Source organism: Mustelus asterias, chromosome 7 (genome assembly GCF_964213995.1).
Source record: "Mustelus asterias chromosome 7, sMusAst1.hap1.1, whole genome shotgun sequence".
NCBI lineage: Eukaryota > Metazoa > Chordata > Chondrichthyes > Carcharhiniformes > Triakidae > Mustelus > Mustelus asterias.
This window is the reverse complement of record NC_135807.1, coordinates 140,326,206-140,343,927: the sequence shown is the minus strand read 5'-3', so window position 1 is coordinate 140,343,927 and position 17,722 is coordinate 140,326,206. Positions and strand designations below refer to the sequence as shown.

The window sequence follows — 17,722 nt, the reverse complement described above, 5'->3', positions numbered from 1 at the left end:
CTTTACTGCCTTTTGTTTCTGTTCCCACTTTACTTCCCTCTGACTTCCTGCATCGGTTCCCATCCCCCTGCCACATTAGTTTAAACACTCCCCAACTACCAAACACTCCCCCCTCAGACATTGGTTCCAGTCCTGCCCAGGTGCAGCTCATCCGATTTATCCTGGTCCCACCTCCCGTAGAATCAGTTTCAATGTCCCAGGAATTTGAATCCTTCTCTCTTGCACCATCCCTCAAACCACGTAGTCATCTTAGCTATCCTGACATTCCTACTCTGACTAGCATGTGGCGCTCGGAGCAATCCTGAGGTTACTACCTTTGAGGTCCTACATTTTAGTTTAACTCCTAACTCCCTAAATTCAGCTTGTAAGACCTCATCCCGTTTTTTACCTATATTATTGGTGTCTATATGCACCACGACAGCTGGCTGTTCACACTCCCCCTCCAGAATGCACTGCAGCCGCTCTGAGACATCCTTGACTGTTGCACCAGGGAGGCAACATACCTGGAGTCTCGTTTGCATCCGCAGAAACGCCTGTCTATCCCCCTTACAATTGAATCCCCTGGCACTATAGCTCTGCCACTCTTTTTCCTGCCCTCCTGTGCAGCAGAGCCAGCCACGGTGCCATGAAGCTGGCTGCTGCCACCTTCTCCTGGTGAATGATCTCCCCCAACAGTATCCAAAATGTTATATCTGTTTAGGAGGGAGATGACCACAGGGGACCCCTGCGCTGCCTTCCTACTCCTCCTCTGTCTGGTGGTCACCCATTCCCTATCTCCCTCAGTAAGTGTTATCTGCAGCGTGACCAACTCACTGAACATACTATCCAAAACTTCCTCAGCATCGTGGATGATCCAAAGTGAATCCATCCGCAGCTCCAGAGCCATCAAGTGGACTAACAGGAGCTGTAGTTTTTAAGTGTCCAGATCACCAACAACCTGTCCTGGTCCCCCCGTGCTGACACTATAGTTATGAAAGCCCACCAACACCTCTACTTTCTTAGGAGACTAAGGAAATTTGGCATGTCAGCTATGACTCTCACCAACTTCTACAGATGCACCACAGAAAGCCTTCATTCTGGTTGTAAAGTTAAAGTTTATTTATTAGTCACAAGTATGCAATGAAGTTACTGTGAAAATCCCCAAGTCTCCACACCCCAGCGCCTGTTCGAGTACACAGAGGGAGAATTTAGCACGGCCAATCCACCTAACCCGCGCATCTTTGGACTGTGGGAGGAAGTCGGAGCACCCGGAGAAAACCCATGCAGACCCGAGAAGAACATGCAAACTTCACACAGACAGTGACCTAAGCTGGGAATCGAATCCGGGTCCCCGGCACTGAGGCAGCAGTGCTGACCAGTGTGCCACTGTGCCGCCCCATTGTACCACAGCTTGGTATGACTCCTGCTCTGTCCAAGACCACAAAAAAGTACAAAGGGTTGTGAATGAAGCCCAGTCCACCACTCAAACTAGCCTCCCATCCATTGACTCTGTCTACACTTCCCGCTGCCTCAAAAAAGCAGCCAGCATAATCAAGGACCCCACGCATCCTGGACATTCTCTCTTCCACCTTCTTCTATCGGGAGAAAGATACAAAATTCTGAGGTCATGTACCAACCAACTCAAAAACATCATCTTCCCTGCTGCCATCAGACTTTTGAATGGACCGACCTCGCATTAAATTGATCTTTCTCTACACCCTAACTATGATGGAAAAACTACATTCTGCACTCTCTCCTTTCCTTCTCTATGAACTGTATGCTTGGTCTGTATAGCACGCAAGAAACAATACTTTTCACTGTATACCAATACATGTGACAATAAATCAAATCAAAATTTGTGCCATCTGTTGGAAATAATTACTTCCCAGGAACTTTGTCAAGGTGGCTGACGTCCATACAGACCAAAATGTTATTTCTTTCTGAGAACTAAATCCCAGTTAAAACCAGGAACCTAACCATATGCGCACCTCCTTAGCACAATCCAACAATTACATGTGAGCACTGAATAATGAATCTCCAAATTTAATGTCTGCAATATCTTACACATTTTGTTAAAGACCATGATATATTCCTCAATGGAATGACTGTCCATCTTTGAAAATCTTATCAAAGTCAGACCATGTCTTGTAGGCGTCCAATAGATCATCTTTTGGTAAAATTCATCATGAAACCTAATAGAAGAGCCAAATCTCCCTCAGCATCCAACTGATGGACACCCAGCTCTTAAAATATCTGGCTTCTGATTTAAAAAATTTTTTTACTCCATTCTTAAAGTTGCAAAGCCAATGTGCAGAGTGGACCGGGCAGACCCGAATCCATCTCCTTGCTTGCTACTAAAACCAAATTCCAATTAAATCCAATGCATGGTCTCCATAAGAGATACAAACAAGGTCCAAGCTGACAAAAAAAGCATTGTACCTTAGGCTTGATCTTAGCCATGATTTTACCTCTGTTAGGATGGGGCAATGCCAACACTATGCCTTGTTTCCTCCTTGGTATGGACAGTGGCACAGCGGTTAGCACTGCTGCCTCACAGCACCAGGGACCTGGGTTCAATTCCTTGTTTGACTGTCTGTGTGGAGTTTGCATGTTCTCCCCATGTCTGTGTGGGTTTCCTCCGGGTGCTCTGGTTTCCTCCCACAGTTCAAAGATGCGTGGGTTAGGTGGATTGGCTGTGCTAAATTGCCCCTTAGTGTCAGGGGGACTCGCTAGGGTAAATACATGGAGTTTTGTGGATAGGGTCTGGGTGCGATTTTGGTCGGTGCAGGCTCGATGGGCCAAATGGCCTCCTTCTGCACTGTAGGATTCTATGGTAACCCATATTTACTTTATTCTTCCACCGGTCAGAAGGTCCAGACTCTGAGAATATTGGCAGGTAATCATATCCTGACAATTTACCCTTTCTTTCAACCATTCTTTCACAAGAAGCTACTCAGATTGTAATATTTTGACTTTAAAAAATAGTTTTGAACCTTCGCCTCTGGCAACCATACTTTGCTACCATTTTAAACTTCTGACAGCCATTTGATGAAAGAGGAGACCAGAAGTCAATTTTTACTTGGCTCAGATTTATTTACAAAGCGAAACATTGCAAATTTATAGCTTCTCACCCTACTCACCAATCCAGTATCAATAAATGTCTCTTTACAAGTGTTAAAACAGTGAATGCTCTCCACCTGTTTATCCTTACCCTTAATTAATAGAATTAACAGGGGGAAAGGTCACTGCTATTCAGGCCAACCGGTCGGTGCTGATCCTTCTGCTCTATACAAGCCTTCACCCACTTTACCTCATCTCAGTCTATTAGCATATCATTCTATTTCATTCTCCCTCATGGGTCTGTTGAGGTACTTCCATATATCAAGTTCTCTCTCAACCTTCTTTCAGGCCTGAGCTTGGTTATATTTCCATGATGCCAATTTAACCATTTAGGCCAAAATAAGTGAAAGTCTGATCTCGATATGTGCCCTTCATAATGTGTAAGAAGATCATATGGGGATACCTTGCTCAAAATAATAGGAACAGATTGTCTAAGTTCCATTTATTTTTAAAACTAGGTCACAATTGGGAGCCGACTTGCTGTTCAGGATGTGAAGCTATCTGTATGTGTGCAGTCACCACTGGCAGTAACACAAGACCAACTCAGCTTTGCTGTCATAGGTAAGTGCATTGGCTGAGCTGGGCCCATCAGTCCTGGATTACACCCATGCTGGAAACCATTTAAATTGGAAACTCGGCTTTGGTAATACTAGAACTGGTGTCATCGCAATATTGGGCTGGTATTTATGTTGGGTGAAGATTTCACTAAAACTGACCCTGTTGAGTTCAAGTTAATTCCACAAAGTCTGTATGTTTTTAATGAAGATAATCTTGATCACTGTACAACAAGATAGTTCCATTGTTACGTCGCTGTATTATTCTTTCCTATGACTAGATAATTGTAAATTCCTGATTGAAAGTGGCAGGAAATTTAATATGATATTTAGGGACGCCTTGAAATTTTTGAAATGTTGGCATTCAAATAGAACATTAAATTAACAATGTTATACTCTCTTCCAAGATTATTTTGTTCTGGCAAGTATTCAAAATCCAGATTAATAGGGATATTGTCTTTTAAACAGCTGTTTTATAAATTCTCTGCAGTCTTAGAGAGGAAACTTTTTTTGCAGCATATTAAGGAATGAAAGAAAGTAACAACATTGTATACTTTTCATAGAGCCTGGGACATCAAGAAGTGTAACGTTGTCTGTTTTCTTGAAAGAAGACTTCCCACCTGCCGATCTGGGAGGAGATGTTGCCGTTTCCTATAGAACACCAACAGGTACCCATGCTTTCTGTTCATTTTAAGTCAAAGGGGATTTAATCCAATCTACTAATTGAACTAAATACCGGCCTTGAACTGCTGATTAACACTGATTCTTTAATGATTGCCTACTTGCAAAATGAAATGACAGCATCTGTAATGATATAAATACTAATTATTGTAATCTGTCGCACTTGATTTCCTAAAGTGTAGAAATTGTTAAATCCTATATGCTCTTTTGAGCTTTTTTAATTTAATATAAAAGATAATTTACTGTAATTTGGAATTTATTCAATGAGTGACAGATTTATAATCCGTAAATCCTAGAGGGAATGAGTGGATTCAGCCTCATTGCTTTTACAGTGTGAGTTACTGCACATGGATCCAAATACACTGCGATAGGGGTTCTGTCCAGGGAGAAGCTGAGTTAGTATTCTGCAGGGATTGGTTATTTGTCTGCTTTCCGTGTTGTTACATCATCCGCATATTTCAAATGACTGTGGATGTTCACCCACCTTGGAAACAAAGAGATTTGAAATAACTGAACGTATTTGAAAGCAGATGATGCCAACATGATAATGATCCAATCTGTTCCCAATCATTATTTGTGCCTAATGAGTCCTTGTAATGGAGCTATTATATAAGAAAATTAGCGTTAATGAGAAGTCTGGATGCAGTGATGATCTGGTATAAAGTTGACATTTCTCTCCTAGCCCAAAAAGACACGAAACTGTAAGCTACCTCAACAAGAAGAGTTGTGCACTCCCAAGAGCGATTGCTTCACCAGAATAGAGCAAATGTAATAATATCTCCAGAGATTAGGTTACCATAGATGCTTTTGCCTGAGCAGGATGCACTGAAAACTGTTCCTGCTTGATGGGCAGCAAAGCAATGGCTTGTCTGCATACTGCAGAGTGCTTCTTGCCATTTTTTGTTTTCTCATCTGATAGTTTTTCTGAAAAGCCAAAGGTCTGGACTGTTCCTCACTTTTTACGGTTGGCTTTTCTTTCTTGCCTCAGGGTCAGGAATTTTCTCGAAGTTGACCCTACTCTGCTGCTGTAACATCTTCAGAAAGCCTGTTTCCTGTGAAAGTTCAGTTTCTGTTGCAATTCCACCAAAGTGGAGCAGCTCTGAGGAAATTCTCAGCCTAGATCCATCCTTGCCAGTGTTTTGCTGTAACTAACTAGTAGGAGTTGTGGAAGAGCAGCTTGGATTGGATTGCATTGTCCTTCCTTCCAAGGAAGGATTACTTGGAAGCTGCAGTGATGACGCATTCTGTCATTTCTAATCTTTTTTCTCTCCCATTTACTCCCAAGCTGCCTTGGTGCCTGTCCAGGAGATAGCTGAATAATAGCATTGAATAGAAAAGGCTGTTTTCTCTCTGGAATTATAAATGCCAATGATAGGAGTGGAAGTTTGAAAAGGATACCAGAGTTAACAAAATTAGTTTTTGAACATATTGATTTATATATGAAATCAGTAGGGATTTTCCAGACTGTCAGCTTTACTTTATAAACCTGTCCAATTAGTAGAGGTTTATTCTTTACAGCTGCCTGTGTTCTGTGTAGTTTTGAACATAGACTAGTTTTCTGGTGCCTCTGGAAGCTAGTGGTTGGTGGATTGAATGTTTAATGAAACTTGTTTGTTCTTGAGATGTGGGTGATGCTGGCAAGGCTGCAGGAAGTGCCCTTCCCTCGCTGCTCTGAGAAGGTGGTGCTGGGCCATCCTGAGCTTTCCTAGTCCTTGTGGTAATGCCACTTCCACATTGCTGTGGGGTAGGAAATTAGTGGGCTTTGGCTCAGTGATGACAGAATGATGATATTTGCCAAAACCAGTGTGGTATATGCCCTGGAGAACAGGCTGGTGGAAGTGTGTTTCCATGGTATCACTGCTCTGGCTTTCATGGTGGTGGAGGACTGAAATTTCACTTGAATGAAGGATAATGATGTTGCATATTCCTCTGATTCCTCGCAGCACTTTCCATGCACTTAATTACTTATTGCTGGGATGCATTAACTGTTGTTATGAAGACAAGCAAGACAGATGTTTGTGCACAATACAATCCCACAATAAATGACCAGTTAATTTATTTGTCAGATGTCGGAACATTTTCCAGGACACAACCCTCTCACTTCATATTTATTAATTTGCATGAGAACACTCTGATGTGCGCAGGCACATTGATTCAGGGCATGTGTTTCATAGGAAGAGGGAGGGAGCAGCAGGTTTGTGGCAGCGAGGTGTGCAACACCCAGCCATGCTTGGATTCTGAGGCACAGTAACTGTTTTGCTTTATTGACTGTATTATGAAACAATTCATCCTCTGAATCACATGAACAATACCATTGGATCCACTACTATGCAACTAAATTGCATGTTCTGTGTTTTGTAAAGAATTTAATAAATTAGCCATGCCAAAGTTATTCTGTAGTTCTGAAGAGAGTCATATTTGACACCAAATATTAACTCCTGAAAGATGCTGCTGGACCTGCTGGGTATGTTAGGTGCTGTTTTTATTTCAGATTTCCAGCATCCGCATTGTGTTTAATTCTGCACTTGTCGAGGTTTGATAATGCAGACATTAAAAAGGAACGATCAAATTCAACATAGATAATTAAAGGTGGCAAACTCCTTTGAAAGAAATTTGCTGTATTTAACTTGTAATCAATTCAGTACTTTGATTAACGTTTTTGCAAGCAAGTTTTTAAACTAAATATGTCAATGTCATAATATGATTGTCCTACAGAGGGCAGCAGTTATTGGTTGAAATAAATCTGTAATTGATTTTAACAAGCAACTTGGACTAAGTTGTATTCTGCATTTTGCCAATACTGCAAGATACAGAAGTTTAAAAACAAATATTCAAAGGGAAGAACATTTGGACCATAGACCGAACTGATTAACGGATGATCTAGTTGTGTGTGACTTTGATTTGATTTACTATTGTCACATGTATTAACATAGTGAAAAGTATTGTTTCTTGCCTGCTATACAGACAAAACATACCATTCATAGAGAAGGAAAAGAGAGGTTGCAGAATGTAGTGTTACAGTCATAGCTAGGCTGTAGAGAAAGATCAACTTAATGCAAGATAGGTCCATTCAAAAGTCTGACAGCAGCAGGGAAGAAGCTGTTCTTGAGTCAGTTGGTACGTGACCTCAGACTTTTGTATCTTTTTCCCGATGGAAGAAGGTGAAAGAGAGAATGTCCAGGGTGCATGGGGTCCTTAATTATGCCGGCTGCTTTGCTGAGGCAGGGGGAAGTGTAGACGGAGTCAATAGATGGGAGGCTGGTTTGCGTGATGGATTGGGCTACATTCACGACCTTTTGTAGTTCCTTGCAGTCTTGGGCAGAGCAGGAGCCATACCAAGCTGTGATACAACCAGAATGCTTTCTGTTGGACATCTGTAAAGGTTGATGAGAATCGTAGCGGATACACCCAATTTCCTTAGTCTTTTGAGAAAGTAGAGGCGTTGGTGGGCTTTAGTAACTATATGGCATGGGGGGACCAGGACAAGTTGGTGATCTGGACATCTAAAAACATGAAGCTCTCGACTCTTTCTACTTCATCCCCGTTGATGTAGACAGGAGTATGTTTTCCTTTACGCTTCGATGACAATCTCCTTCGTTTTGTTGACATTGAGGGAGAGATTATTGTTGCTGCACCAGTTCACCAGATTCTCTATCTCATTCCTGTACTCTGTCTCACCATTGTTTGAGAATCCGACCCACTACAGTGGTGTCGTCAGCAAACTTGAAAATCGAATTGGAGGGGAATTTGGCCACACAGTCATAGGTACATAAGGAGTATAGTAGGGGGCTGAGAACACAGCCTTGTGGGGCACCGGTATTGAGGATGATCGTGAAGGTGGTGTTGTTGCCTATCCTTAGTGATTGTGGTCTGTGAGTTAGGAAGTTCAGGATCCAGTCACAGAGGGAGGCGCCGAGACCCAGGTCATGGAGTTTGGAGATGAGTTTAGTGGGAATAATGGTGTTGAAGGCTAAGCTGTAGTCAATAAATAAATAGGAGTCTGACATGGGTGTCCTTGTTATCTAGGTGTTCCAGGGTTGAGTGCAGGGCCAGGAAAGGGAGATGGCGTCTGCCATGGACCTGTTGTGGCGATAAGCAAACAGGTAGTCTGGGAGGCTGGAATTGATTCGCCATGACTAGCCTTTCATAAAGATGGATGTCAGAGCCACCAGCTGATAGTCATTAAGGCACACTGCTTAGTTTTCCTTAGGTTCCAGGATGATGGTCGTCTTCTTGAAGCTGATGGGGACCTCAGGTTGTTGTAAAGGGAGGTTGAAGATGTCTGCGAATATCCCACCAGCTGATCCACACAGGATCTGAGTGCTTGTCCGGGTACCCCATCTGGGCCAGTCGCTTTCTGTGGGTTGACCTTCGAGACTTCACAGGGTGTGAAATATTTGGCTTATTTGATCTACTCTTAATTTGCGGTCTGTGTTGCAAATTGTCATTCATCATTTAAATAATATTTTAAATATATTATCACACAATACTTTGTTCAATTTCTTATATTCTGCTCAGCAAACCTCCTTCAAACAATGCCATGCAAAAACCAGTTTACTGGTCATGAGGTGGACAATGCTCGTAATCAGCTCTTTGGCCTTTTGGTATGAATACCAGTGCTCTATTGTGGCACAGAGAATTTGTGGCACAACCTGAAAACGGACTAGTTGAAGGAAACGACGTTGAAAGTTTATGTTTGGTAAATGATACTGACCGCGGAGGTTTATAACACTAACTGCAGTGCCCTTGACATTGGCATTGGAACCGCTACTGTCAATAATTAACTTCTGTTGGTAAAATGTCTGAAGTGCATATTTGCGAATACCGTAGAATTGGGAACGGTCATCCAGTCGGTTTGATGAACGAAGGAGATTGTCATCGACTTCAGGAAGCGTAGTGGAGAATATGGCCCTATCTACATCAATGGGGACGAAGTAGAAATGGGCGAGAGCTTCAAGTTCTTAGGTGTCCAGATCACCAACAACCTGCCCTGGTTCCCCCCCATGCAGACACTATAGTTAAGAAAGCCCACCAACGCCTCTACTTTCTCAGAAGACAAAGGAAATTTGGCATATCAGCTATGGATTCTCATCAACTTTTACAGGTGCACCATAGAAAGTATTCTTTCTGGTTGTATCGTAACTTCGTATGGCTCCTGCTCTGCCAAGACCGCAAGAAACTACAAAGAATCGTGAATGTAGCCCAGTCCATCACGCAAACCAGCCTTCTATCCATTGACTCTGTCTACACTTCCCACTGCCTCGGCAAAGCAGCCAGCAGAATTAAGGACCCCACGCACCCTGGACATATTGTCTTCCACCATCTTCCATCAGGAAAAAGATACAAAAGTCTGAAGTCGCATATTGACCGACTCGAGAACAGCTTCTTCCCTGCTGCCATCAGACTTTTGAGTGGACCTATCTCGCACTAAGTTGATCTTTCTCTACACCCTAGCTATGACTGTAACACTACATTCTGCACTGTCTCCTTTTCTTCTCTATGAATGGTATGCTTTGTCTGTATAGCGGGCAAGAAACAATACTTTTCACTATGCTAATACATGTGACAATAAATCAAATCAAATGAGGCAGGCAAAGAACAACACAATTGATAACTAAAATCAAACTGCTCAGAAGACTACCAAATGAATGTCAGCGTGGATAACTGAATAATAACTCAATAGAAGAAAAATGAGATATTCGATGACATACATACTCGAGCAATAATATCAATATGGCTGAAGAGCGAAGTGGACTCAAGGGGCTGAATGGCCTACTCCTGTTCCTATGTTCCTAGTAAAGTTGAAGAAATCTAGATTCACATTGGATAGCTTAGTCTAAAATAGCAAATAAATAAGTGGTAGTGAAAGATTTTCTGACGCAATTTGTAGAAAAGCAGGGTAGTCCTCCTGACGTAAAAACAGAAAATGCTGGATAAACTCAGCAGGTCTGGCAGCATCTGTGGAGAGACAAATGGAGTTAGTGTTTTGGCTCTAAAGTGACCCTTCTACAGAGCTCAGTCCTCCTGATGTCCTGACCAACATTTATTCCTCCACCAACATCATGCAAACTGGTCTTGTTGTGCAGTTTCAATCCTGCATTTGCCTGTACCACAACGATTACGGTGCTTAAAAATAATAGGCTGCAAAATTCTTTGGGATGTCCTGAGAACATGAAGGGTCATATGTAAATGCAAATCCATCAATAGAGTAAGTTTGGGTAGGAGTCCAGCTAAAGTGGTACAATGATCTGGTCACTAAAGTTTGACTACATCCATTTTGTTCATCAGTTTGCAAGAAAAGCATTCAAACCCTGGAGGTGATTTAGGAAAGGTCAATCCCTCCTATCAGAATATTGAGTTACATGGGGAAACAAAAGAGGAAAATTGGAATTTTCTGTTTTGAGTAAGTCTGGAGTTTTACTTCAAATTGATCTGTGACAGCAGGACAAGAGGGCTCAATTATAAAGTAATAGAAGGCAAATGTAATACTGATGTCAGGAGGTTCACCATGGATTCTACTTTTCAGTGTAATCAGAACAGTGAACAGAAATAGGTTATGTACAGCGCATTTAGTTTGCACAAGCTCTTTTCAAGAACAATCTAGTTGGTCTTACTACCCTGCACTTTCCCCAAAACCTGCAATTTTTCTCCTCCAAATATTTATCCAATTCCCTTTTGAAGACTACCATTTTGCTTGTATCCGTCACCCTATCAGATAATGCATTCCAGATCATTACAATTTGCTGCCTAAAATAAACCACCTGCTTAAAACCCAAAAGGTGAGAAGGATTGTGAGACCCCGCTTTCACGGTCTGTGTTCGTACTGAAAATCGAGATCAAGCGTGCTTTTGCCCTTCTGCTCCAGAAGAGTCATCTCTGACTCTTCTGCCAATTACCCTAAATCTGTGCCCTCTGATTATTGACCCTTCAGTCACTAAAAACAGTTTATCTTTACCTACAGTAAGTATCTAAGCCTTTACCGCTTCTTGGCCTTTTGGTCAGGATCAAGTGTAGTATCAACATGCTGTACTTGGTTGAAGTCATTAGGTTACATTTTAGCTTCATTTGAAGCAATTTTTAAAAGCGGGATCTCGGCCTTTTGGCTAAGATGCAAATGAGATCAAGCCTCGGAGGAGGTGCAATGCCCACTCCAATCAGCTTGGATCATGAGAGCCCTGTCTTGTCAGCTTGGATCGGGAATGTCTCACTTGTGGAGACTCTGAATTGGACTTGATTTGATTGAATTAGAATTTTTAAAAATCTAAGCCTCTCCTGTCAGGAGAAAATCCCTCATTGCCGGAATCATTGATTAATCATTGATCAGGTTGTCCAAAGTGCTTTACAACCAATTAAGTACTTTTGAAGTGCAGACATTGTCATAACGCAAGAGATGTGACAGCCAACCTATGAATAGAAAGATCCCAAACAGTAAAAAGACCATCTGTGGTTTTAATGATGAAATAAATGCAAAATAACGTGGATCCTGGAGATCCAAAATAAAAACCAAGTGCTGTAAACTCAGCCACCCTGGCGGCATGTCTGAAAGAGAAACCGAGTTAACAGGTGGAATTCTCCCGAGCCCACACCGGTGTGTTAGAGGACAAATCGGAAAGGTTTCACACCGACATGTTTACAGTGGGATCTTCCACTGGTTTCCACAATGGCAGGTTGGAAAACCCACCAGAGGCTGGCATGAACCTCATTTGCATCCTGTTAATTGGGTGCAAGTGAAGGCCAAAACCTCCATGCCAGAGGTGCTCACAGGAAAACATGTCGGTGTGAAACGTGTTTGGAACAATGTAGCTTGCAGGTGTTGGGACTCATCTGCGCAATGCCTGGATTTGCATTGGGGATTCAGCATGGAGGCCACCCATAACCCTGGACCCTGGAACACCATAGCAGTGGGTCAAGTGGATCTTCCAGATTAGGTGCCTTAAAGGGGGTCCATCTTCCAGAATGTTATTGGGAATCCATCTTCATTCTCAGTGCTCCTAGAAATCGCTCTCCATTTTCAGGAGTCAACCTTCTCTCTTCAGTGGTGGGTCAATGAAGATGGACATCTTTTCAATATAGCACTGGATACAACAGCAGGCTGCACACCAGCGTATGTCCCGTGACTGTATATGGCGTGAAACACCCAGGTTCATGAGTAATTTGCCAGAGTCGGAAGATGTGGTGTTTTTTCCCGCTGGCTGCCACAGTATGAAGCACCCACCACAAAACTTGGTCTCAAAATGGGAGAACTCAGCCCAAGGTTTTGAGTCCGATATGACTGTTCTTTGGTTATTTGTTTCTCTCTCCACAGATACTGCCAGACTGGCTGTGCTTTCCCAATCTTTTCTGTTCTTATTCCTGGTTTTAATGATATTGATTCTTCAAATCATGCTAACTATATCTTTTTACACTCATCTGAGAGGGTAGACAGGACATCAGTCCAAAGTCTCATTCAAAAGATGGCTGGACAGGACTAGTAATCCAGAGACCCAGGCTAATGCTGTCTGGATTTATGTATATGGGTTCAAAACTCACCACAGCAGCTGGTGAAATTTGAATTTGGTTAATTAATCTGGAATATAAAGCTAGTCTCAGTAATGGTGAATAGGAAACTATCATTGATATCCTTCTGGGAATAAAATCTGCCATCCTTACCTGGTCTAGTCTACATGTGACTTCAGACCCACAGCAGCGTGGTTGACTCTCAGCTCCTACTGAAATGACCAAAGATGCTCAGCCTAGAGTTTAAATAAATAAATAAGTTCCCTTAAAGGTCGCTGTCTAACCAGACTAACTCGTGACACCACATCTGGGCACAAGTCCATCTTGTCCGGACAGTGAATAAACCCTATTCATGAACATTGTTTCCAACCGAAACTTTAACTGATAAATCTTGCATATTTCCAAGGTTCAGTTATTTTCTCGAATGTCCTTTTACCGTGATGCCTAATAGTAAATTGCTCTCGGACAAAGTGAACAATATTCCTTAAAATCAATATTACATTCAAAATATCAGCATATGTGTTTTACAATCATAATCACTCGTTTGATTCAATTACTGTATCTCTTGTGTAAATTGCTTCTGAGTTCAAACTTATTTTAAAAGTCATTTAACTGAATGCTGCTAGTTTCAGTAAGAGTTTTAACAACACCAGGTTAAAGTCCAACAGGTTTATTTGGTCGCAAATGCCATTAGCTTTCGGAGCGCTGCTCCTTCGCCAGCCAGTGAGATTCTGCAAGTCCAGGAGGCAAGCTGTGGGTCTCACTGGCTGTCCTGTCTGGAGACAATACGCATTTCTTTAACCTGTGCCTAATGCTCCCTCCACTCACATTGTCTGTATCTTTAAGACCTGATCAGCTGTAAAGATTCACATTCTAATCAGTATTCTGTAACTTGATTTTGTGTCTTCATATGCCCTGTTTGAGAGCAGATATCCACTCCATCTGACGAAGGAGCAGCGCTCTGAAAGCTAATGGCATTTGCTACCAAATAAACCTGTTGGACTTTAACCTGGTGTTGTTAAAACTCTTACAGTGTTTACCCCAGTCCAACGCCAGCATCTCCACATCATGCTGCTAGTTTGTCAGTGCCTTAATATCTAATGGTTCAAAAATCTTACCACCCCATTAGAGGTACCACTTACATCATCTCTAACTATTGCACCAATGACCTTCTTGATAAACAATGCTACCCCTTCGCCGTTACCTAGTTTCCTATTTTTCATGAATGTCATATACCCCTCAATTTCAATCCTGCAGGCATGTCTCTCTCCAATGGCGATCAGATCATAGCTATTTACTTCAATGTGCGTGGGCAATTGATTTACTTATGAATGCTCTGCACATTCAGATACTGAGGCTTTAGTTTTGTCTTTTTGTTATGCTTGGAATGTCTAATCTTGACTGTTGATGTATTCTTAGGTTTTTCTCTTTGTCCTTTCCTGCCATTCTCCGACCTTCATTTCCCATATTCCTCTCCTGCCTTTACTCTATCCCTTGATTTGCTACTTCCATTTTCTTGTACATTTGAGAACAAAATATGGAATTTCCTTGATTAGTCTGGGTCATCTGGGGTTTTTCAGTCCTGTGGATAATTATGACATTTGAAACATTCTTGATGGGAATGAGAGCAGCACATTTGCTGAATGTGCCAGCTGATGATAAGCAGTGGTGTTACCTCACTGGGTGTTGACGATTCATTCTGGGTATCTGTTAAGGTAGATGTAATTTCTATTGCTTTTTGGTCTGCCAGCTGATGTATGGCACTCTTTTATTAAATATCCATCCTTGGCAAATTGTACAACTGTTGGAGGAGCTGCTGAACTTCAGGTGTCGTAAACATTGAGATTGCCCATGTCCTTAAAGTCCTGGAATATAATCAGGGACTAGAAAAGAGTGGCACCATGTAGTCTTGAGAATGAAGCTGTCCATTAATAATCTGTGTCAGTGGTTAGAATTTACATCTTTCAATGTGGTATAGCATTACTGCGTTATTAGCCTTGTTTACGCTCTGCTCTGAATTGCAGGATTCATAAACTTGCAGTATCCTTCAGTGAGTGTCATTGTGGTTTTGTGGTTCTTTCTGCAACTGTCAGTATTCTCCCCACAGCACCGAGTTTTCTGCAGTGTATTTTGTACTTTAAATTGTAGTTAGTTTATGCAATAATATAAACTGATGGACATTGAAGAAAACTAAAGTTTGCAATTCTGGCATCAGACAAGCTGCTTGATCACTGCAATTGAACTTTTTCATGCAGTTTTGTTCTCTCACACTATTTGTCTTTTACATTATTGTATACAACAGGGAAGTTTTTGGGTTATGAATCCACCTGCAATTAGAGTGAGTACATTGTGTTTTAAAACTGAGCTTTTCACCCATTACTGAGGTAAGCCATTGTGATGAGGTTTTAGCACAAGAAATCTGAGCATGAAATCGGGAAGGCAGTATTGTCTTTAGTCTTTTCACACACCTCTGCCAGCACTCAGACTCAAATCTAACTTCTCAGGCAGAGATATTTGGCAGTATTTAACAGATGCTGGCAAATTTTCCTTCATTTTGGTAAAACAAAGACCTTGGTGATAACACATGAAGTCTCACAACACCAGGTTAAAAGACTTTAACCTGGTGTTGTGAGACTTCTTACTGTGCTTACCCCAATCCAACGCCGGCATCTCCACATCATGGATAACACATGAAGCATGACGTGAAAATAAAACATTAGGATACCAAGGTATGAGTGGCAAAATCAATTAACAGCAGGTTACTAATACAGAAATGGAATAAAAATGCTTGTATTTAGCATTAATTTGAACCTTCTTTGTATAGATTTTGTTAATGTGACTGTAATAAACATTAATTATGAGTATTCTGGATAGATGAGGTCAAATGGGTTAAACCTTAGAGTTTCGTTTTTCCATCTTAACTCATTTTGTGACCCTGAAAAAGATGAAAGGAAGGAATGAGGGAGTGGGAAGCGAGAACAGAGACAGTTTTGGGAGGGGACTAATTTCTCCTTTAGTCTGGGTGAGCTGGCATGTTGCTTATTTTGTTCTATTTTCCTTTGTGCTTTCTTTGGTAAGCAGAACGAAATCCTGAAGGTAGGATAACACTTTATGTCACTTGTTGTTTTGAGAACTGTACACAATATTTTGAACACAAAATGTTTTTTATAACATTAACTTGAGTTTTAAATCACTTGGATTTGTTTACGGAGTTACGCTGCACACAACTAAACCTACCGTATTCCCTGAAACACTCCCCCACTAATTTATAACAACACTTATCTATTGTGCTGATGGTGTAATTATTGCTAACCTGAAATTAAATGTAATTCACAAATGGATTTGTGTCTTCCAAACTGGGTAATATCCTCTCCACATCATTTAGTATCTTAGAAACAGCTATATTGAGGTTGACAGTGTTGAAAGTGAACTTCTAAAAACATAATTTAAACAAAAGATACCCATGCATCTTGATAGAATAGCATCTATTTATGTTAGTTTAAAGCAAAATGTAGTCATAATGATTTGTTGTGTTATACGTAACTAAGCTGAGAATTGTCCAAGCAATTGATGAAGTGTTTAGTTCTCTTTCCTTAGGGCTCTCAAGGGGCTGTAATTTCATTGGAGGAGACTCATTAGATGTTTGTACTCAGACTTTTCCTGGTTTGAGTGTTTCACTGGTCTTCATTGGGTATTCCGTAAGATGAAAGGAAAGTTAGCCTGGGGACAGTCATTTGTCACATTGCTCAATTGTGCTAATACTCAGAAGACTTAGAAGCTTAGTGGCATTCTTTTTATAAAATACAATAACTCAGTTTATTTTTAACCAAGTTTGCCCCATTAGTGCTTGTTAGAAAATTGTGCGCCCCATACATATATGGGGGGACTCTTTTTCTGGTCTGATCCTACTTGGCTGCTTTGTAGCTACCTGCTTCCCCAACAGCTGCATCTTCCTGTCTGCGGTGCAAGGGTTGGCCTCCTGTCTTTGCTGCTGAGCATCCTCTGATCAATTTGCTATCTAAAACAATGTTTCCTTCCTCCCACAACAACTGCATTGATGGTCCTATACTCTAAACCACTGTGTAATACTGCTGCATACAGCCTCACTAGAAACTGTTCAACAGCATTTCTTGCTAAGATGATTTGTCTATTCTGTGTGCATAAAGGATGTAAAATGATAAACTATTTTATTTTCAACACATGACTATTTTTGTCAGAAATTATGCTTTATAAAAAGTAATTATGCTCACTATTGTTGTAGAAAATTCTGAGCTGATGACTTTTGATGTTTAGAATCCATATTGTTCCTGAGTTCAAGGCCATCTCATGCCCCCAGTGCTGCAATGTAGTAGGCCAGTGCTGATGAACTCCTCATCTGTGTAATCATTCAAGAAAGCTTTCAGAAAACAATTAAGTAGGCAAGTACTTGAAACCAGCTCCCTTTGTCAGCATGTTTTTATTAATGGATCCTTTTTTTCTAATTCTAGGTAAAATGTATGCCACCTAAATGCTTTTTCCCGAGAGTTTAATCATATTGTAATATTCGGTCAATAAAGGATTTGAAAGGGAAGCTTTGTTCCATGCAGTAGTGTTCTTTCCTGTGATTGCCTGGAAGTTTAGCAGCACCAACTAAGTGAAACAACACGGTGAATAGAGTGGCCCACCAGACAAAACAGGAAAGGATCCAGGAAGTGCTGCCCACCAGCTTTGTGCTACAGAACTTGATCTATATTTCATAAGAAGTGACTCCTGCAGCAGGAAAATTTATAAAGTACAGTGATTAGTAATTTCATGCCATTCGAACGATCAGCTAGACTTGTACAGTTTTATAATATGAGCAAAGATTTAGAAGCACTAGACAGAGCGGAACATTTGGAACAATGTAAATCCTA

At 41.3% G+C, this 17,722-nt stretch overlaps 1 protein-coding gene across 3 annotated transcripts in view; it reads left to right on the top strand.

Annotated features, from left to right (window-relative positions):
- Nucleotides 1–17,722, top strand: part of bbs9 (Bardet-Biedl syndrome 9) — a 384,043-nt gene that overhangs the window by 66,462 nt on the left and 299,859 nt on the right. For 2 of the 3 annotated variants that reach the window (XM_078217175.1, XM_078217174.1), the window contains 2 exons: nt 3,558–3,660; nt 4,217–4,321. In XM_078217175.1, coding sequence (XP_078073301.1) covers nt 3,558–3,660; nt 4,217–4,321 — 208 coding nt within the window. Of the gene's footprint in view, nt 1–3,557; nt 3,661–4,216; nt 4,322–15,911; nt 15,927–17,722 lie in introns of all 3 variants that reach the window. The other variant, XM_078217173.1, reaches the window with a different exon arrangement.